Below are 23861 nucleotides of genomic sequence, written 5' to 3'. Positions count from 1 at the left end.
TCAACGCAGTCTTAGCGGTCAAACGATGATTTACTAAAAAGAGCATGCGATGCAAACAGTGTACAAAATCATTGACAAACAACTCGAATACTTTGTTTTCAATTGAATATGCATCAAATTAACATTCTATTCTCTATATGGCGATGCTTTTCGTATCACTGGTCGCTTAAAAAGTTGTACAAAAATTATAGCGCGTATAGTGCTTCGGTATCCTTAGGACTTTTCCGGCGGTTACTTATCTGTGTAAAAGGCTAGCACATTGCAATTACCCTTTGATAGTCGTGGCATAGACATTATTAGGCATTTCCTCGTTCTAAAGCGATAAACGCGGCGAAAGTTTCAAATCTAAAATTAATGTAAATTATACGGCGTGAACGTCAATAATTTAACAATAATTACCATTTATAAGAATTAATAGGTAATATCATGGGTATAACGTAACGTATCGGTATAGGATTACGCGTGGAGTTCGAAAACCGACTAATAATCTTTGAAGCCTTTCGAATTCTATTGCGAAATTATACGTCTCGATATTGGGAATTAGTTTCACGAATACTTGGAAATAGTGGCTAGATAATTATTATCAATTGGAAACCATGGGAACATAGCAGCCGAAAACTACCATTGACATTACAGAATCGCGTTAAATTAGAATTTTATCCTATACCTTTAACGTTTATTTGTCAACTTACTGAGAGAGCTTTTTATTATATTTTATTGTTCCGTTTCCAATTCAAGCTATCGTTCTTTCGTTCGTACTACCGATAAAATCGATAGACGGGTAAACGATAGCGTCTTGTAGTACGTGTAGTATACGATGACACGAAGTTCATTTAGAAACGCATTTTATAGAAAATGGGACAAGTCGTTTAAATTAAAAGGAAAAATATGTAATACGTAATGGGTGAATATTCCAGCCAGACTGTGTTAATCAATTAAGATATAATCAAGGTATTTGTACAGGTGATTTATATCTACCGACAGATAGTTAGTAAGTGGACAGGAAAATAAAGTTGATACTACGCGGACTACTTTGTATTTAAAAAAATTCCACCGTCGATCATCGGTTTTTAAATATTTCAGTTTGAAAATTTTCTTTACCATTTACCGAGCACCTGTTCCATTTAAACAAAGATTAATTTTCTCTTCGTTAGTGACTTCATAAAAATTATAGAAATAGTTGTTACTTTCGTGATTATTATTTTTATATAGCACCTTTATCAAACGTAACATTGTAAAAGAAAAAGATATCGGTATAAAGCTATTTTGAAATACACGAAGACAGAACGTTAATAGATAAAACATTATTGACGAGAAGAAGCGCATGTTTTAAACATTTTGCTCAAAGGAAATCTACTTTGCGTTTTCGTAACATCAATTGACCAATCTTAGCGACCGTCCAGGTAGAAAGTTCTTACAGCTTTCGAATCTCGCCACGATATGGCGTCTGAAAGCAATTTATCAGATAATACGTGTATGATTGATTTTATTTCTAACAAGTATTTACATATTTATTTTATATTAAAACCTAATACCAAAGTATATTTGACATTTGAATGGAAACTGCTTTATTTTTATTTCAGGATAAAAATAATTTAATTTATCAAAAAAAGTATGGAAAAAAGATTTTGAAAATATTCCTTTAGATCCTGATCCTTTTCGTAATGAGAATTTTGAAAAATTTCTGATTGGAATTGTTAATAAATATAGAGATAGAAACATGGCGTTATTATTAAACGCTATTGCATTATAAATGTAATGAAGAAACGCATATATAATTTTCTCTCAACGACATTTATTACAATCTCAGTTGGTTCAATTAATTAATTTTAGTTTTGGCACTAGAAAGACGGACACGGTTACATTTGACCCTTTGTACTTTTACAATCACACTGATTCTACTTTATTACAATAATATTACGCAATCTTTTCTTTCGTCACACGCTTTATAAAAATTCTTATTCTTAACGCTTAAAAAATGTCGACAAACGAATCAGTTAACTTAGAATCAAAAATGTTGTGATTTGATTTTTATAGAAACGAAGAAATGCTATCTTTTACGCAAGATATATTATCACGTAATCGCTAATATCTTCATATTTTTCACGTATTTGCGAATTTTCTAAACCTTAACCGATATCGTATGTTTCTTTGATAAATTGACAAATTTGAATTTGTGCGCTTTTTTTTTACTTTGCAAAGGGTTCTCTAATATACAGAGTGAATCATATATTTGGATATATTCCTATTATACGGATCAAGTAACTTTGTAAAATTATTCTCTGTTTGAATATGCCAAAGTAACAAAATCCCGAAGCTTCTATCCACTAAAAAAAAAAAAAAAAAAAAAAAAAATCTATCAAGTTTAATAAATCGAAACTTTTAAGCCTTGTTTCTTCTTTTTCTTCTTTCACAACCAGTTCCAATTACATGACTCATTCTCTAATATCATTCAACATTTAATCAAATCACGTACGGAATATACTCTACAATTACTTCGTCAACGGCGAGGACATCGTAATTGTCGTCATATTTATTCATACTCCAATCAATTATAGACACATACATCTACTAACAACCCAAACGGTACGCCTCTACCGACAGAATATACCTAAAGTCAGTCATTCTTTCAGTAGACCAGAAAAAAGGTAAAAATTCTACACGAATAACTTACCAACTCACTGTCAAGTACGAACGTAATTGAAATGTAAATTCAAAAGTGAAACAACAAACGTGGTACGGTAGCAAATGTTTCTGGAAATTATTTGGTCATATACCAACGAAAGATTGTCCATTGGTCAAGCAAAGCGACCGCTGTCCGGCTTTCTCGGCGGTAAGAGGATTCTCCTACCATGAAAAAAACACTGCATCATCTAAACAGCGATAAAACCAACGTCCTTCAAACCAGCTCGAAGGGTGACAGGTAAATAATTGACGCACTTCATTCTACAATTGTATTAAACCTCCTATTTTATTATCTGTGCATTTTTTGAGCGGTCTGTCGTTCAATTTTTGCTGGCTTCTCTCGTCTTACTCTCGACGCCATATACGAATCACGACTCTTCGACTAGTCCTTCGTTCCTCCTTGTTCCTCTTCCGTTCTCCAGCCCTCGGAGCCCACTATTATCGATTTCTGTCGCGATCAACTCGATCGTTCTTCGTTTCTTCGTTCGAAATACTCTTCGCTGCTCGAAATTATTTTTTCGCTCTTCGCTGTTTCGAAAGAAATCATTCTTTGCTCCTCCGTTTGTGTTCACGATTCGCGCGGTTTCTCGATATCGATAAAAATATTAGCGGCAATAATAGCGATGCAATGGCGGCAATTCCACGTACGCACGAGGGCGTGCGATTTAGCCGTCGAATCGTTCGTATGCTCACGCAACAAGCGCGCGCAAGAAAGCATTCACTCGGTCAAGAAGTTTCCCTCGCTTATGGGAAACTTTTGCGACGGCACACTTTTGATTTTTCCTTGCCATTTTGTTTCTTTTTTGGCTTCTTGGTACGTTTGAAGATTTGAATCGGATAAGTAAGCCTTTGATATTACTATCGCAACTTTACGATTTTTATAATGCCAATAATTATTCGAGTGACCCTTTTCGATCAGTCACGCGAGCAAACGATTATCGCTCGAACAAAGGTTTTATCCATTGCGAATAAAAATTTCATTCGTTCAATCGCATCTTATTTATCCGATTGTGATCGACGAATGCTGCTAACAGTTCGCAATTCTTACGCGTTAAACGATATTTTTCGCTCGAGTCTGTAGACACAAATATGCTTACTTAAATTTATAAAACAAGTACAACTCGAACGACGGAACAAACTGATTCTGTACATATTTCCAGCTTTCTTTTGTTATCGTTCGTCGTGGTAGCGTATGTTGCGTTTAATAAACGTTACAACAACGTCCAAGTGTTTGCTGGTCAATGCTGGACATTGGGTATATTTTCTCGCGAGGATGTTTCGATTTTACGTTGTTCGAGCTTTCGTGAGCAGTTCCAAATGGAAATTCGTGTGTAACGCGGTGGACGACAGTTTAAACCCTCTTAAAAGCTAAAAATCGAATTCTAATTCTGTAAGAGAAAAATCGGTTGGAATCGTTCTAATTAATACAAGACACAATCGGTGAATAAACGATTCTTTCGTTCCTTTGCATGTCTTTTTTTTCTGCGAGTGTTCCATGCTTATCGTGTGTGATTTCAATTCCTGTGTATCGGTAAAGTATGCAACGTTTGTATATATAAAAACGGAATCCAAAAGCTGATTTTAACAATACAAAAATCTGCTAAATCACGAGCACGAGTCCTGAATCATGAAGATTACGAGTACTTACGGCAGAACTCCATTTATCGGAACACATCGATGATAGTAAATTCCGTATCACTACCATATTCCGAAATGGAAAATTAATTCTTTTAAGCGTTTTTAATAAATACGACCGACCTTTCATATTCTGTATTACAAAATTCATTGTTATACGTTGCATTCAATATTTGTTCATAGCTGTGTAACGTAGCGTTTACTCTAAATTTCATATAATATTTTTTGCTCCCTTTCATTCGTATATTATGCTTTCGCAGTTTGTCCAAATAGCAATTTCAACGAATCGACTTGAATATCCACTAGCGATTCGAATAAATGGAGTTTCACTACGTGAAAATTTGTCTGACTCGATACTGGGACTATTTACTTGAAACAGTATTTCTCAAGCCTTATTTACCATTTTTGCACGATAAAAGCTACTGTACTCTAACTTTCTTAAGATGTTTTTCAAGTCTTTGATATATTCTTAGTGAATTATTATTGAAAACGGTAAAAATTGTGCGTCGTATATCGTAGGAAAATGAAAGGGATTCCGAAACTGGTTCGTTTTGTTCGTTTCATGATCGTTCGTGATACTAATTGCAGGAACTACGCTAGATCATCTTGATTATCTTAATGACATTGAAAGTGAGTTGTTGTTTCCTTTTTTCTTTCAAATAAACATCTATCAGAAATATAATATAATTGTCTAAAGAAATGAAATCTAATTGTATCTTATAGCTTATATACGTTACTTAAAGAGAAACTTCGTGTTCATATACGTTTAACATGACTCTAGAAATATACTGTTCAACTAATTAACAATTTACGATTCTTTTTCAGGAAAGAAGAAAATCTATTCGATCGAGATTCTTTTGTTACCGAACACTTGAACAATCAATCAAACTCGTTTGTACTGACGATTCTTTCGATCACTTTAAACGGTGTACGATCGTGCAACGCAAACATCCTTTACAGCTCGAATAAAACGAATAGCGTAATATTAACTATTTTAAATGTAACACCTTGAGAAACAGTGTTTCAAGTATCGATTGCGCTATGTTAACTTTCGATAGATACACTGCCACTGACGACCAGCAATTATTACAAAATGGTGTTTATGACACTAAGAAACTGGCGAAATGAATCGAGCATCGGTATCAGTTGGAAACAACGAGATCGACGAAATTCGTGAGAATCAGAAATAGCACAAACAGCTAGAAGAGTGTGACAAAGCTCGGAGTAATATCACTGAAATTTATAAGATAACGGATAACTTACAGAACGTTTGTAGAAAATTGAAATCGTCAAGAGGCGCCTGACAATGTATTCTTGACAAAGTTTCGTGTAATCTGATATTGTTCGACAGTTAGCGATTAAACAGCAATTAGACATTGGCTTACGTTTGAACAAATTTGCAATTAGACGGTAATATCTCTAATAGCAAAAAATATGGCAGATTTCAAAGAATATTATCATTAATCCTAGTTAATTAGTCGACTGAACTAGTGAAAACAAATCGATGGATCTTCATCGATGATTTTGAAAAATTGAGCGAGCTAGAGAGAGAGAGAGAGAGAGAGAGAGATATGAAGCCTTTCGAGTGATAATAAATAACGCTAATGAAATTGTTACGATTTCTGAAGAATCGCGAATTTGAAGAGTATTTGCGACATGATCCACGCGATGAATTTGCGAACGAGAATCGAGACGATAATGGCGACGGTGATAGATGAATTTGTGATCTTCGACAATGTTCGTTAGGAACCGGAAACAGGAAGAGGCGAAGGACATCTCAGAGGATCTTCGCTGCTTCGACTTCTTTGCTTCTTTGTACGGTAGGTCGGCCTTTGTCAACCAATCTTTATCCATCGATCGATCGAATATTCGAGCGCTGCGAGCCACCTGAAAACAAACGTAGTTGCCTCTTTGACATAAAATTCGTTCTAACTCCAAATCGATTCTCATTGAAAAGTCACGAAGGAGATTAGATAATTGTTTTCAAATCTTAATAAATACGTGACCTTGACATTGTAATTCAAGACCATCGATATCGATGTGACACGTCTCCTTGTAAATAATTACCACAAACGTGCCGGTGATTATAAAAATGAAGTGGATAAAAGTGGAAAGAATTCTAATCGCCTGTTCACGTTACAATAATCTAAAACCATGTTTGCAAGTTAATAGAAATTGAACCATTGGATCGAGTCGGTTGTTGCTCCGTTAAACAGAATTCAGTTCATGCGTCAAACGCCAATGATATCTTGAAACGAAAATATATGACATAGTCCACCTTCATAATCGCCGGCACAAATTGCGTACAGCAAATTCTTCGACTCAACGAAACGAATTGTTGAAAAGAATATAATAGAATCGATAAAGGAGACTGAACAGGCTACCGTTTCTTGTCCATTTCTGATTCGGTGGCGAAGATGTAACTTCTCTGCGTGGGGTCCGGTGGTTGCAGCTCGAACGCGTGTTTCCTGCCACCGGAAGTGGGCGCGCTGCTATGCACCCTGAACCCATGCAGGCAGGCGACACCGAACGCCTTCTCCGCATTAGCGTCGTCGTAGAAATACAATGCAGCGTCCTTTAGTACGCAATATCGCCTGGACCAACCGGTTGGTGACGACGTTTTTCTGGCGTGTTCTTGCTGCTTGCTCAGGTATCCGAAGCAATCTGGTCTGTGAATGGCGCATGCTGCCATTTCACGCATTCTCAGCGACGATTCCAGCCAGGTGTCAACCTGTAAAAACGTCAGCGGGAATCTATAGGATATACAGGAAAAACGGGAGATTTCCGTCTTTAGCGATTTTCTATTTCCTTCTCAGAACTTCCATTTCTCTTTTATCGCCTCGAGTAACTTCTTACGAAAAAATTCAGTTACTTTTGTGACGCGTTTTCCAAGTTGAACTAATTACTTCGAACATTCGCGTTTCGCAATAAATCTCGTACAAATGCAAAGACTATTAAGGTAGATGCACAATAAGGCATATTAGTAGAACTGTACGATTCTCCAAAGCGCTGCCAGACACTTGCAGCGTCTAATTCAACTATTCAAGAAACTCCAGCAGGCGGATAGCCAAACTTGCAGAATTTAAAGCGAATCTCATTTTCTTAAACTTACAGGAACGCCGACTTCCATCGTTTCGCAAAGTTTTCGAAGCTTCTTTTATCTAGATAACGATGCAAGAGTATCTCCAAAGATACATACATACAGCATATGCTGTTAATTGTTCAACTTGCACCATCCATCTCTCTTTCTGTTGGACGAATGTAACGAAAATTTTCTTTTTAGCAGCGAACATTAATAATTTTTGATTTAATTTTCTTTTATTTCCGAATATAGCATCGCAAGTGAAAGACCGCGTGGAAGGAAACACATTACCTACGCGTGTCAGTTACCGCACCAATTAAAGATTAAATGGCATTCTGATCAAAAAGATCCGGATATTCGCGACCGGCATTCGTACATAATGTAAACTTCGTTTACTCTTTGAGCATGACCCGGAAATAGACGTCGAGAGTAACTTGGCAAGCGACTCGTAACATTTACCTGGTCGTTTCTCTCGATCGCTTCCTTGATGACCGTCGTCCATCGAGCGGCAGCTTCCTCGGTGTCCGCCGCGAGCCGAAGCGTCGGTGCGCCCTGTTTTTTGATCGCGAAGCTATGTAACCTCAGCTCGGGCGTTTGCTCCACGTCGTACTTTATCAGCATCATCGCCCCCACTGGCTGTGAATCCTACGGGAAACGGAATGGTCCACTGGTGAACCATTTTTCCAACAAAAAGATCCCGTGCAAACACTCGTCGCGTCGATGGCCTCGATTAATCGAAAGGAATGCCGGTTAAATAGGTTTCGAGGGGACGCCAGGCGTGGCTGGATGACATCTCTTTAAACTAACGACGAGCATGCAAAGTTCGGAACCTTTGTGCATAGTTTGGATGACTGAACTTTCTAACTTTGTTTATTTTAGAGCAGCGTTACTTGCTCTGCCAGTTTTCTCCGAATACAAAGTACCCGATCGTGTTAGATATTCTCTATATTTTGTGTAAAATTACATAAGCTGTACTAGGCGAGTAGAACTAACTACGTGCGCCAAGCGAATAGGACCGACGCTGTAAAATAAGCTTCGACAATTCAGAACGGAGAATACGCTGATGTTAATTTTATCTTTACGTATTAATCGTGTCTTATCGCGTTTCGGTATTTGAAAATACAATTTCATGTTTTTTTTTTTTTTTTCTAAACCACATCCTATAGATTTGCGCGCGCTAATCGACACAGTTTTCCATTCTACGAAGAATGGACATTGAGAAGGGACAGAGAAGAGGGGATATTCGTACTAACCGCGTCAGTCTTGTAATAATAGAGGCAGTTGTCGCGGCGCAGGGCGAACCATCTTCGCACCCACTTGTCCGTGTTGGTCGAGGTCGCGGATTTCCTCCATAGGTATCCGGTGCAGAGCGGCGCCTCGTCGCTTCCTTCCTTGGTACCGGGTCTGGCCACCCGCGGTGCCAGTACGTTGCACGTTCTCGCCACTTCGAGTTCAAGGACGTCGGTGCCAGAATGCGCGAGCCTCACGACTTCCGAATGCGTCGCGTCCATCACGTTCTTCCCGTTCACCGCCATTATAATGTCGCCAACTTCCAGACCAGAGCTCTCAGCGGGCGTGTCGGGCTCGATAGCTGAGACGACCACGGGTTTCGAGCCGTGAATACGGAAACCGAACTCACCTCCGGCTTCTCGTTTCACCACCACCCTTTTGTCGCTTTCTGTAACCATCACCACCACCTTCGTTATTTGGCGTCTCCAGCAGTGTCTTTCCTCTTATTCGAGCCTCATCGAGCGGCAAACGCGAACTCGTTCGCGCGAAATCCCACGATCCAGGATCCGAAATCCGAGATTTCAGGAGGCGCGATCAGAGCGGATTTGCCGCGTGATAATGCAGTACGAGCAGGAATTGATATGGATCCTGCGGATGATGGATAGCGAATATCGGTAGGAGCGGAATTGGGCGCATTAGGAGGATAGAATTCCGGATATTATAGTCGATTCAGATCTATTTTAGCGAACAAGGATTCGATAGAGGCGCTGGGCAGATTCGAACGTTTTTGGATAGTTTGTATCCTGTCAGGGAATGGCTGAAAGGAATGCGTGGTAGAAATCGCGAGCGGATAAATCCTATGGAGATTACGTTAATCACTGCTGCGAGGGGAAATGTGATTCGAAACTTTACAACTCTGGAAAATGAAGCTCTGCAGGAAAAAAAAATCAGTAGTCTACGTTTTCGACCTATTTTTCCGCGCAGATTCATCTCCTTTCGGCTTTTACCGTCAGTTCGACGGCAGCCGGTATAAGTCTTGCACGGCTATTAATTTAAATGATTAATGTGTTTCGGAGGCAAATATTTTTCTCATTGATCGACGTTTACGTTATTATACCGTTGAAAGGAGCTATCATCGGTTCAAATACTATCAATCTACTGCCGTTTTCCTACGTAAACAGGTTTAGCAAAGAGCAAAACTGACGAATAGTAATGATACTCGAAGTTCAGTTGCCGTTTACTCTTTTACGCTTCGAAACCGTGAACAAACAGCACGTTCGAATAGAGAGAAAGTCATAGAATTGTACACAAATTGTCGTTTCATATTCCGACTGCATAGATTACATAGTGTTTTATTTTTAGCTTAAATCGACGACACGGTTCGATGGAATGATTAGTTCCGTATTTATCACAAACTCGCACCACGCGATACACGATACGTTTCTAGCTTGGTATCATCCATCTTATTTATCAAGCATCGAAGCACGCAATATCGATTGCGCGTGATCGATTATGGGCGGAAATCCGAGAGTACAACAGACGGTTCCGAATAAATTATCCCGCAAGTTGTTACTACTGCCAAAATGACGAAGCTGCTCGTCTTTCACAATAACGGAAAATATAACGTCGTTGTTAATGATAAATCGTGCAATCTCTAGAATTTATTGCGACTCGGGTTACGAGAAGGAAATATTTAGTTGGGTAATATTAGGCTGTTTCATAGTAAATAATAGTTGTTCGAAATTTTGAGTGGCCGTCCGTTTATGGCACGGACAGGCCCATTCCCTTCTTCAGAAAATTCCCAATTACACGTTCTCCCCGAGCTGTAAACCTAATGATTCCGAGATCAGGTAAAAAACCCCTGGAAAGGACCAGCCGGAAGAGCACGATGGACGGACGAAACCCAACGGCTGGTAGGAAGAATCAGCAAGGTAGGAGGATGGTTCATCAACAGACATCGTACCGTGCGGGTGAAATATGAAATATGAACTGCCAACAAGAAGATCTTACCACCGCCGTGTTCATAATATCACACTTTACGTTTATACAAGTGCAAATTACTCTAACACTCGATCTATTAAACCTCCTCCACCTTGAGCGTTAATTCATTCGAGGTACGCGATATCGACCGATCGGTTGCTCTTTAACCGAGAATTCGCAGCAATAATAAATATCCAGGAGACGAGGAAACTCCTCTTTCTAATTCCGCCGTTTTCTCTAGTTACAGTTTCTACTAACCGGAAGATCGCCGATGATCCCAAACGCGTTACAAAGAACTACAGAATCGTTTTTGTTCCTCTTAAACATCGTCGTGAATTAGGAAGCACGTGACGAAGAAACGAGAAATCGGCCCGTAGGAAGAAAGAGCATTGTCATCGTCGATAAGCTTCTTCTTCCGACTGCCTTGTTTTCGATCCTTTCTTAGACGGATATTTTTATTTGCTATTACGCTTCGCGCGAGATAACCAACGATTTACTTCGTTCGAACTCTCAACTACAATTTCATGGATACTTTGGGAACGCGCAGTCACGCAATAAATCATCCCTCGCGGTGGAAATTTATACGAGAAGATTTCAGTGAGGATTAAGGGTTGCTCCAATTCCTCAACCTTGTTTCCATAGCTATGCGAGTATCGTTTCCTATTCCGTACTGTTACGTATTCATCAAACGGGATAGCTTTTGTACATTATCTCGAATCGTGCGATATGTATTAACCCTGGAAACCCGACAATTCTATTTTACGATACTTCTTGTATTAGGTGAATATAAAATGTGTCTACAAGTAAAATTCTAACTACACGTACATTAAGATGTAAACGTATCCGCACATTTGCTTATTTTTAGCTTAGCAAGTCTTTCTGCGGGTCCTTTAATCTTTAAATTACGAGTAAGACAGTAATTATATTCAGATGGTTGAAAAAAGAGAGAAAGAGAGAGAGAGATAATTTTAGCAAGATTCTGAATATGAATCGTGCTTTTTGAAAAAGAACTTTAATTTTCTGCTAGCACTGCAGCCTCATTAAGTGTCCAAGAATTCTCTGATAATTACACACGGCTGATTCTGATGTTGGTCGATTCTTTAAAATTTGGAATGAAAGTTACGGCGCGAGGAACAATATTAATTTTTAGTGCGGATAGCGGAAAAAATATATTTCTATTTATAGCTACTTCACCGATTGGTTATTTCACGAACTAGAGCTTTTTCGTTATAAACACGTTGATAACGCGTATATCCAAAGCTGAAATAACGTTTCTTTAATTATAAAATTGATGGAATATAAACATGGTATTTTTAAGAATTGGAAGCATCGTTGTTAATTATATATTTCATGAAAATATTCAGCGATTATATGTTATTCCTCTCTTAAAATTGAATTTATGGTTCTAACGAACAGGAGTCTCGAAATATCCGTGCTCATTTATTATTTGCATTTCGCGATTATTTATCCAAGAATATTTCAGGATCTTATATCTATTTAGGTTATCGTTTGCGTTGGATTATTCATTTATTCAATCGCTCTTCCATTTCAACCGATCCTCCGGCTCATTTCTAGGCATTTCATATAATTGAGAAATCTCATCGGTATATTTGAAATTGCTAATTAGTCGTATTAAATTAATGTCGGTCTCGCTGTCCAATTAATTGTTTCCAATTTCCTGCGAAAAAGTGAAGTGAAATTCGAATTTACACGCGTACACGATTCCATTTGTTCATGAATTTACATGTTGACGTGACTGTTCCGTGAACACGCATCAATTCATTTTCCCTATATCTGCGAGAAATTCTGATTCGCTTTCCGTACGAATGATCTTTGGGTCGTACAACGATATTTTTCGCATTAACATTAATTATAATAGTATATTTTATACGATTTGTATTCTTGCAAAGGAACGCGTGCGGCGAATATTGAAAAAATTTTCCTAACAAAAGCACGACGGATACTTTTGTGAAAAAGCAACGAATGAGCATAGAATCGGAAACGTTTCGATAGTTTTCGTTCTCATAGATAAAAAATTTCCGTAACTCGCGACGTTTATTTTGCAGATTTGAAGAGAGAGAGAGAGAGAGGGAGGAGAGTACTATGCACGTCCCAAAGCAGGCGCATAAATAGAAAGGAATACTGGGTAAAAATAAAATGAAAGCGGGACGGTCTACGTCGTCGTAGCTACATAAATAAATGCATTTTTAGTTCAGTATTTGTTTTGCACTTTTTTTCTCGGCATGAACGTTTGCAAAGTTATATCTAAAAATTGTAAAACAAGAAATGACGTAACACGAAGCGAAGTTAAAAATACGTAACCGAAACTCTTACATTATATATTATATTTCTGAAAGAAAATTCCGTTTCTTTTCCTCTCGTATGAAACGATATTCGCTTATAAATATCGGAAAACACACGCTTAATATGCCTCGTTCAAATAGTCGCATGAACGCCATAGCATCGTAAAGAGTCGTGGTAGAATTCAGTTTGCGAACCGTTCCATTCAGAGATACGAAATGGATAAATGGCAGCGAACGTAGGAGATGTCTATTTAAATCAACAGAAATTTCTTTCATTTCTACGTGAAACGATATATATTCAGTTATAAATATTGAAAGCAGCCATACGAGATATTCTGCTCGAAGGGACGAAATAAAAATTAATTCACGAGACGTAAAATGTTTAATAATATCAAATGTAGGATATAACGTTACGTTCTAAAAGCAAAGTTTCGTCTTTTTCTTCATAAGTTTACTATGGAAGAATTAAATTGTTTTCTAAAGCTTGGAATTTTGAAGAAGTAGAACGCTTGTATACACTGTACGATACTCTTTTTCGTAAAGATACAATGTCAATGTTTTCTGAAGTTTACGTCGCTCGATGTTCGTGCGACGGGGCAAGAGGGAAGTGCACGTGACTTGGTTAATACGAAAATGAAAGTTGTTAGTGATACGTAGTACGATAGAAGCTATAGTCTCTTCCAACGTTCGCCACGTCGGGGATACGATGACGCAAGCAATTATTTTTGTAGGACGTTGCACTCGTGGGCGACGCACCGATTTTGTCTTATTTTAATTTCGTCCACCGTTCGATCTCAATTCAGTTCACGATTACGCGAACGCTTAACAAGTAGTGTGCGTGTAAACAGAGACGCGTGCGACACGCTGTTGCTATATCGTTGTTTTCTTCTAACTGGGAATGCGAATCACCCGTTTTAAAAGAAGCTCGTTCGCGGAACGATTAAATCAGAGAAGATGAGACGGAGTGAGAAATAAATTCCAGACGAAATCTCTTCAGGTATAAATTTTAGAAATGTGAATTTTCGCTTAGGAATCGCTATGTTTGAACGGTCATCTTACTAAAAAGAATGTTCACAGTTCCTGATCTTTATCTTTCCGTGTTGCAACAATCGTTGTTGATATTATTTCGCAATAGTTGGATTAGATTCGCGTAGAGCGCATTCGAATTCTCCGATAATTACACTTGCCCTTAAACTGCAAGAGCTCGTCTTACGCGAAATCGATTATCGAGTACCCATCACGGCTTCGTCCGACAATATCTTCATCAAATGTTCCATGGATGTAAGTAATTGCTTACAAACACTTACAAAGAGACGCAATCAATTAAATTAGTAGAGCAAAGGGAACTCGATACGCATTCGTTTTAATTAGCACGTTGTTCATTAACATTTGCACATTTCGATTTTCGTATTACCTCTAACAACGACAGAGGCAATTTTACGAAGGAAACGATTTAATTCCACGATAATTTCTACCTATTTTTCGTCGCGGCTTAATTTTAAAATGCACAATACACGCAGACACGGATCTCCTCGTAACCAGAAATGTAATGTGGTAATTCCTGCACGCGAACGTACGCATTGTTACGTTTCATCGTGAGCTTTAGAAATTAATATTTCTTGCTCTACTTAATTCTTAAATGCAGTTACTAAATTCTCCCCTTTGTGTTGCGATGAAACAACAGCCGGCGGTGCTTCGTTGTTATTTTTACTTTGGCGCAATTAATTAACGTTGAGATTGCAGATTTAGCGCTAATTGCATATTTCAAACGACAATTCGCGTTGTTACGATATAATGCTCATAAATGAAATATGATGAGATAGAAATGGCGGAGTGGAAGTGGTATAAAAATTCGCGTTCGAAAGAGTTAGGGTACCTATGTATATGTTTAACTGTGTAAATCAAGAGAAAGCGAGAGAGAAAGATAAGGCAACAGCAGGAAAACGATGGAACCGTGTCGAAGCATGGTCGAAAATGTCGAAATCCAGGTCGAAGGAAAACAGGTCGAGACGAGATTATCAAGAAACACATCATGCCATAAAAATAATCAAGTCCTTGCGTCATCAGGCGTCGAACGTAATCGATAGTGCTCGAGCTTATAGCCTTTTTGTCTCATCATCGTTGCACCGTCGATGAGAGACGGTGAGACGGAGGGCTTCCTTTTATTTCTGCGATAAAGATGGCACACGCAACTACCGCCCAACCCCTTTCGCAGCTGGTGTGTCAGAAATAGCGAAGATCGCTTTGTCGTCTTTTTCCTGATGGCGGAAATTCTCGCACGTGCGACATGCACAAGCATTCCAAGGTTGTTGCGTCTCACAGGGGGGAGAGCCGACGTTGTTATGGATTTTAATAGGGAGCGTGAACGACACGCTCAGGGGTAGGTAAATATCTCGCTTGGCTCGCTTTCGCTCACTTCGACTAAAGTGAAAATACGAATTCGTAGCATGCCATTTACTAGGGGCGCTATTGTATTCAAGAGGTACGAATTGGAAATTGGTCGTGAGTTTGGTGGTGGATTGCCGAAGGAATTCAATGGAACCACGATGGCTTCGAGGTAGCGCGAAATTCATTTCTTTCGTGATAGGTTGTCGCCAGCAGACGCAATATTACCGTATTACAGTTACAGTCACAGACGATATTCGCCAAGTATTATATATGACTTGGCGTGAAAAGATTTACGCTTCCTTTCAAAACCTCAAATTACAGCTATTTTGATTAATTTCTTCTGTATGAATATACATCTGTATGTATAGTTGACAAATTTTTTAACTGACGCTGCTAGCGAAAACGATGTACAAACGATATTGTTTTAAGCAGAAGCGAATTTAAGTAGGCAGAACGAAGTCAAACTAATCAAAAAGTCCATCTACGTAAAAATATATCAATTTTCTTTGGAAATTTCTAGCATAGAAAATGCGTGCGTAAAGAATCCAAAAATATCGAGTTTTTTTTAAAGGCAAAGCCATTCTATAGGCACGTCTTTAGTTTCATGACCCTGATCGCGATAAAGGTACGATTGACAGTGGCACGTATTGTTCGATTAATGACAACCAAACCATGCCGTGCCATCGACTTGGCACACTTCCGATTTTATTGTCCCGACGACAATCACGTTTCTCTCTAAATTTCTGAATATCGGAATTGGCATTGTTCCGGTACCTGGTAGTTGCTACTTTGTGCAAGGGAAACAAAACCCTTTGAATAAAATTTACGGTATCTTGTTTCCTAATTATCACTGTTCACCGCATGGTGTTACTAGATTTCCATGTTTCATCAGCTCTTACGTTATACCGAATTCTTCAAAATTTTCTTCGTAGTAGCGTTTCTAATGTCATTCTGTAAAACTAAAAGACACCCATTATCGGTGTAAATCCCCTTTCAGAGTAAGAACGTGAAGATTCTGTAGAACATGTACAACCCTCGTTCAAAACACATCGTTCCGATGCACTTGAGGAAATTAGCTGCTACTATCGATAGTTAATTATGCGGGTCGTGTTCATAAGATCGTACACAGTAAACTAATTACAGGTAAGCCCTAATCATCTTTGGTGTGGAAATTTAATTTTATTGTCATTAGATTAGTACACGCCACGGACAAATTTGGACGAAACAAGCAGACTAATGGCCACCTTGTTCGATGTCGTAGCGGCTTCGATAAATCGGTTACAAGACGAAAATTGTACCTTGATTTTCAAAGTGGATATTTTCGAGCCATTGCCTCAGGGTCAGGCAGAAAATAATTATCGGTGACGACCGTGACTTCTTTTGACCAAAGATTCGAGGATCGAATTGTACGAAAACGATGGCGAAAGAAATAGAAATTTTTATTGACTGAAGAGAATATTGGTTTTCATATTTTTTTACATTCTCCTTACAAACAAATTATAATTATAAAAACAAATTATTTCGTAAGTTCGAACAAATGACTAAAGAATATTGGGGAAGAGTATAAAATGATCGCTTAAATTTTCTACAGGAGAAGTGTAGTGAAACGAGTTCTGTGGAAAAATGTTCATTCGATAATTTTAATCAGGTGGAATAATCGTATTTACGTATTAACAACTCGATAAAACAGCGATTAATGGTCGTTGCATAATCGCTGTTCACGTTTTCATTACACGTGTTATCGAAAACATCCGTGCCGCTGTGTGAGTTGCGTTAAGCTATGTTAACTAGCGCATTGAAATAACATTAAAATAAAAAGCTCTAACGAACAAAGAAGAAAATTATGTTGCAAGATCGTTGAAAAATAATCTCAGTTGGATATCAATTTCGTTCGACAGAATATTGAAAATGATTTCTATTTCTAATCTCGGATTATACGATAAAGAACGACGACACATTTAAATCCGGATACGATTAGTTTAGTTCTTTTCTTACGATAAAATAATTTATTGGAAAACTTTGGAAAACAATTTCGAGAGAAGGAAACCCGGTTTTAAAGGAAATTTATGGTTCTCCGTAAAAGTCTTTGCAAAAACAGCTTCACCAGGGAATTTCGAAGCCGAACCAGTAGCATTATACGTACAAGTTTCGAAGCCAAAGAGTAGAAAAGTGAACCGCTTTGGGATACGTTTCATAACATAAACTTTGACGCCACGGAGGATTTCCTTCTGACCTGGCAAACATTCGGGAGGGTACCAATTTAATTATTCACTTAGGAAACTTCTCCGGTTTTTTGATTCACCCTGTCTCGGTTCGTGAAAGCGAGCCGTTCGATATTTACAAGCACGTATCACGCACAATGCAGGATCGATCGCCGATAAAGAAATTAATGAAATTTCACTTTGCAAACTACGATAGCCAATTTGCCGTTCTTTCCAAAGTTAAAAGCTTTTTTGTATTTTTCTATTTGTATGAGATCGAATCTTTGTTTACAATACTTACGAGCATCGATCACGAATTTCTCTGTTGCGATGAAATAGAATGTGATTTTTGAAAAAGTGTTGCACACGAGTAAATTATTACGTGTAAAATGGAAAAATATTTACCTTCTGTAATGTCCCTTTTCCAATGTATCTTTTTCCTTTTTTTTTTTTTTTTTTTTTTTTAATAGATGGACGAAGAGGAACAAAAATTTGCACGTTATTTGGAACTTGTTAAACTGTAAATGTTTCTTCCCGTTTAATTAAAACCACTGGCAACGTTATCTGTTATTCCATTCAACCGGTTCAATTTTTCGCTGAATAAATATTAAATATTGGAAAATGTCATGTAACTGGGAATACATCGGGGAAAGGGCGAACAGAAATCGAATTCCTCTAGATACAAGCAAGTGGGACGAAACAATTCACAGAAGAATTGATAACTTTCCGTATCGCAAGAAACGTGATTTTTCTGCAAGACTTTGTCTCTTAAAAAGCGTCGAATAGAATAATTAATTTACCATGGACGTCCGCGCCGAGCCTTGTAAGGGCTTGACCCTCCGTGCACCAAACTCTGAGCATGCACTTCAGCAGCTCCTCCAAGGCCCTCTTCAAGGACGCGTCCTCTCCAAGCTCCGTGGAACATTCGGAGGCCGCGCAATCGCACACCATCTCGCGTGTTGATGCGTGTCCGGCCACGTGACGCGTTCCAAGTGCTACGCGACTTTCTCGTAGCCTACTCGAACTTTCGGCGTACTCTTCGGTGAACGACGTATCCACCGGGTTGTCCGGCGATCGAAAAATCACCACCGCGCTATCGTCTATTCGCCTCCTCGTTCCCTATCACTCTCGAATGCTTTAACGGTGCGGTTTCGATCATGGATTATGACACGACGAAGAAGCGGAGGATTTCCGGTGTACACCGTACACCGTCTTTTCCACGCGCTCGCCGTCCTTTCTTTTTCTACCGTAAAAGGCCGCGTTAAGTCCACGCCTCGATTTGTTCACGAACGAGATACGAAAGCAGGATACACACGCGTCGCGGAACGCGTCAGACGCAGAGGAAAGCTCTGTTCTTCCGAAGAGGATGCCTTCGGCCAGCTCGTGGAATGCGACTCGCCGCCCTGACCCACTGACTGCCAGCCAAAAGCTTCTTCCACGCCACCCTCCCTGCCTTCCTCTCTCTCTCTTTCTTCCTCTCTCCTTCACGCCTCACTCCACTTCGGTTTAACTTCGGCGGCAATATTCAGACGGCCGCGAATCAAGCTTCCACGTATAGAATCAACTCCTCCCTCTCCCTCTTTCTTTCTCTTCCTCTCCGCGCGCTCGAAATTGTATCTCGATGATACCCGATCGATGCTTCCGGTGTGTTCTAGCGAAACGAGGACCGGGGAAAGGGATCTCGATGCGGTTTTCGATTGTTGTCTTCAAATGGAACTATAGAAGAACGGAGGAGTGAGATCGACGAGGGGAGTCGTTGTTTCGACCGACTGGAGGAAGCGCGCAGCAACCACGCTTGGATGTTTTCAGAATATCTGGAATAACGCTATTTTACTAGGCTAAAATTATTTTTCGAGTTTGTTCGAGAACTAATTTTGCTTTCGGATATACGAGACATTCGCGTTTTTCTTCGTATCGATTTTCCTTGGATGGATACGTTTCGTAGCGATTTGTCATATTGTCTTTGATAATAACCTACTACGTAATGTGACAGAGTTTCTTCCGTGGAACTGCTTCACTGGTATTTCCTTCGCGAGAATCATCTAAGAGAATATTTAACAACGTCCTATTATGGAAGCGCAGAGTATAACGTCTGGAATATTTGCCATTACTGGCACTTGTAGTACATACCGGCGTGTATACATAATTACTTATGAAAATCGCTTACAAGAGCACTGTAAAAAGTTCAGAACGAAACAAGCCTAAGGTATGCTTAAATAACGTAATTCTGCGACCTTGTATCGTATAATCGGACAAAGAAACGAATCGGCAATTATCCGAAAGTCGTTAATTATTGCAAATATTTGCAGAGTAAACAACGATGCTGACCTACGAATAAACGTTCAGAATGCATTACTAACTTCAAACATGGATATACGTACTGTCAACAATCTGCTGTTTTCATTCATACTCTTGCCAACTAATATATCCTGTATAGTCATATTTCCACATAATTGTCTTTAGAATATTGCGACAAAGACGCAGTTTAACAGGTTCGCTCTACGCCTATACGACTTTTCTTACGAAACTACTTAACGAAGAGAAAGGAACGATGAGAAATAAAGCATCGATACTCTGTATAGTAAAATTTACAGCTTGAAATCCTAGTTAACTGGGCAATCGTAACACCGAACAATATTTATCCGTTCTCGAAATACGCGAATCCCTAAATATAGTACAGCCTGATACGATTTATCCGCAACTCTATAATCGTAAATTATCAAATGAAATTCATTTGCCATTAAGTTTAATAGAGGTCGTTATAATATTCTGACAATGGCTAGAACCAGGGAAGCTGTTGTATTCGAGGATTCGCCTATTCTAATCAAGTAACGACCTATTCGTCACATGTGCCTAGCTGACGCACAAGCATCGTGGAAGCGTCGTAGCAGCCGACGACGCTCGGCGTCCTTCTCTCAAGCTACGCCGTTTCGATTATATTTAGCCAGAGTATTACGCGGTGCTTATTTAAAGAAACGGGAAGAACGATTCCCTCTTTTTTCTCCTCTTTCTTCTCTCTCGCTCTCTCTCGGCCGTCTCTTTTCCGCCCTCCATTTTCAGCACATTTTCCACTCTTCCTACCTCCACGAAAGCCATCTGCTACCGTTCACTTTCTCTCTTCCACCCACGTCCCGGCGTTCGATATGGCAACGATTTCTTTGTCTGATCTCCTTCTGTACCAGGGCATTCTTCAGCGATGCGTTGCCTCATAGCGAAGTAAATTTTAGTTACAGTAACCTCTCCCTCTTTTGCTCGCACTCTATCTCTGTCGTCAATGGAATTTCTACATTTCGACGTATACATTTTGTACGCTTTGGATAGATCTAAGCGACGTCTACTTTGCCGTGTTAATTCAAATAGGCCTATTTGATTCTACGTCAGAAGATGTTTCCGAGAAAAATGGCTTTTAGTATTTAACATCCAGGCATCGACTTCTCGTACGTCCGAAATATACACCGTTACATCCTCCAGTCTCAATGGAAATACGGCCTTCTTATTTAATATGCGTATAGACAAATTATTTTTGTGCTAGCCGGCTGCAACGATTCGATTTTAAACGAAATTTTACGGACAAGCTCTTTCGACTTAAGAGAACTTACTAGTTTCATACGAGTTCACTGCTAATCTAATTTTTATTGTAATATCAGATCGATGGATCTAATGGGACAATTTTATTTATGAAATTTTCAGTATCGATCTTTAAAATGCTAAAATTTCAATTATTTCGATGTTACACGAAGCTTGTTTCGGTTTCCATTTTCACCATCTGTTTTCCATCAGATGTTCAATCCCATTCCCATTAACTTGCGTAAAAATTTTAATTTCAACTGCCTGCATGCTTGGTTTCTGTCAAGTGTCGAAGTTTAAATATAACGTTCGAAGATGTAATTTAAATTGCTGTCCAACGGAAGTGATACACTCGAATACAAATTTGCCGTGTTATGTCAAGAGGGTGCATCTGCAACTTTTGCTTAAACCGAGACATTGTTGCCAGGTAAGACGAAAATAGTTTATCTATAGGTATATTAAGTAAGGAGGCTGTGTCTGCATTGAAACTGAAGATTATCATTGACATCGAACGTACGTGTGTGAAATCGATGCCTGCTCGTTAAATACTAAATCCAAAGGTCATTTTTCTCAAAATCATCGTCAGTGTCGGTTACTTCCTTCGAACTAGAAAAATAGGAATACTCGAAATTTCAATTGCATTCCTTCCGATCGCAAAAATTACCCTATATCCGTACCCGACGCTTCTATATTAGTTGTACCTTCGAACATCTCACTTTACCTTCGTTTCTCTTCATATTTCGCATACTTATACATAGTTTATCGTATGAATTTCAAAAGTATGCCGCAATCGTTTTTGCCGTGCGTTACATGCTTAATTCTTTATAGGCCTGTCGCGTTGTCTAAATTCCGTGTATCGTACTGAAATAGTCGAAGGAAACTCTCCTGTACGAAAGAATGTTTCTGTACGGATAAAAGAGATAATTTACTTGTAACGCTTTAAATATATATTACATGCATTGTGTCATAGAACAATGCAAACACGAGCACAGAGTTCACCGTAAATCTACCTCCGGTATATTCGTGTACCCATGCATCGTCTCCAGTCTCCTATTACGTGAAAAATTTCGATTTATTCGTATGACGTATCGTGTATAATTTCTCTTTTCTGTCATAACTATCTCGAGGAGCGTGTCTGCACTCAGCATATAACGTATGTATAACGTGTAACATCTTTGGAGGATGGTAAATGATCCTCGGAATCTCCACGGCCGAGGGCATAAATTTAGTGACAGCGTTAAGGTGTTGTGCATTGTAAGATGAATTTAGCAAATATTTACGCAAACATAACGTCAGATCTATCATAGGTGTCGCGGGGAATTTTGAACTCACCAACAATTATTCGCTCATTTCATTAGAAACTTGGTGTCTCTTTATCGATATTCCATACAAACCATAGATTACCAGTGACGAGCGGTGGTAAATATTTTCCTATCAAAATGTAATAGCCATCGTTTTAACCGTCGTTGAGGAACAAGCACAATTCCGAGTAAAGAGCAATCAGTTTTGTGTAAACTACTCTCGAGACCAATTGCGAACGTCACCGTTAAATATAGTGCGCTAAGTGGAATTTATTTAAAACGGTGATTCTTATTTTGGAGTAATCGACATATCGCTGAACCAGCATCAGATTTATTTTAAAAACCAAGTATTTAGCACTTTCGACGCTCGTCAGGATTAAAATTCATTATGAAAAGGTTGCTCGTCGTTCGTAAGTGGCTTCGACAAGCAGTTATAAAGGGCTGTCAAGACTAGTCTCCTTATCATTATCTTTCTGATAATTTATTTCCTCTCCGTATTGTATTTCTACCGTTAAAATATTTGGATCTCTGGTAAAATAACAGAACCTAAAGTTTGATATTTACTTTTATAATCTATGTATCGTTGAAATTACACTGCAGATAAACAAGCAGCAACGAGCAAACTGCGTTATAAATCGATCGATTTTAGCCTTGATTAAAACCTTCATTTTAAATATTCCTGTATATTTAGAAGAATAACCTTTATGTTGAAATTTATCCACATAGTCCGAGGAGTCAGATTCCGTGCAAATCGAGGACATTCTATTCAGCAGATTGATTATTCGATATTAATAAATATAGGAAATTTATAGACACGAAGAACCACATGATGTAACTTAACTTCATTGTGACCGAGTAAACATTTGCCAATAATTCCCATGCATTTGCCATCGTGTGCTGCAAACTACGAAACTAGAAGCAGGGAATTTCGTCCCGACACTTAATAAAAGAAGTTTGGCTATTCCATCGAGGGCGAAATAATAAGAAAATGCAGTCCAACAACTCACCGAAACACTTGGTCTGTATCCTTTTATACATTTCCCCGCTTATCTTTCGGTGTACTATCCTCTGCGTCGTCGCCTGGTACTTTTTCCTAAAGTTTCTTTCGCTCTCCGTCGATTCCTGAGAGCCCCTTCTCTCTTTAGCCATACTTTCCGTAACTTCGTCGTCGCCGTCTCTGCTGTCTGGCCTTTTCCACACGTGACTCTCCTCGAGATCGCCGATGTAAATCCATTCGCTGCTCGTGTACGGTTCCACGTACGTGTCTTCGTCCTCCCGACCTGTTATTAGACGCAAGAACAACAACTTTTAGACAGAAAACTTCGGACACAATAAATTTCGAACGAGAATATCGTTCTTTTTTTTACCAGAGATGATACTTTCCTCGATGGATATGGAATAGAATTACTTTTTTTGGCAAGTATTCGAGGGACGAAGGGGAAAAAGTACGATAAGATTGTCGTAAAACAACTTTTCCCAGAAGATCTAA

General features: G+C 38.9%; 3 protein-coding genes across 4 annotated transcripts in view; 2 read left to right on the top strand and 1 right to left on the bottom strand.

Moving 5' to 3' along the window:
* The window catches only part of LOC132911091 (optineurin-like), a 428401-nt gene that overhangs the window by 69410 nt on the left and 335130 nt on the right, over nucleotides 1-23861 (top strand). The window lies entirely within an intron of this gene.
* The window catches only part of LOC132911052 (uncharacterized), a 56329-nt gene continuing 36351 nt past the window's right edge, over nucleotides 3884-23861 (bottom strand). For both annotated transcript variants that reach the window (XM_060967384.1, XM_060967385.1), the window contains 5 exons: nucleotides 23380-23652; nucleotides 8656-9080; nucleotides 7862-8047; nucleotides 6705-7051; nucleotides 3884-6207 (listed from right to left, as the gene is read on the bottom strand). In XM_060967384.1, the coding sequence (XP_060823367.1) occupies nucleotides 6156-6207; nucleotides 6705-7051; nucleotides 7862-8047; nucleotides 8656-9080; nucleotides 23380-23652 (1283 nt within the window). In that variant the 3' untranslated portion in view covers nucleotides 3884-6155. The remainder of the gene's footprint in view (nucleotides 6208-6704; nucleotides 7052-7861; nucleotides 8048-8655; nucleotides 9081-23379; nucleotides 23653-23861) is intronic.
* The window catches only part of LOC132911077 (potassium voltage-gated channel protein Shaw-like), a 63219-nt gene continuing 53331 nt past the window's right edge, over nucleotides 13974-23861 (top strand). The window contains exon 1 of the mRNA XM_060967467.1: nucleotides 13974-14196. Coding sequence (XP_060823450.1) covers nucleotides 14184-14196 — 13 coding nt within the window. The 5' untranslated portion in view covers nucleotides 13974-14183. The remainder of the gene's footprint in view (nucleotides 14197-23861) is intronic.

The sequence above is a fragment of the Bombus pascuorum genome, chromosome 10 (assembly GCF_905332965.1).
Source record: "Bombus pascuorum chromosome 10, iyBomPasc1.1, whole genome shotgun sequence".
NCBI classification, from domain to species: Eukaryota; Metazoa; Arthropoda; class Insecta; order Hymenoptera; family Apidae; genus Bombus; species Bombus pascuorum.
This window is presented reverse-complemented; position numbering and strand designations above follow the sequence as displayed.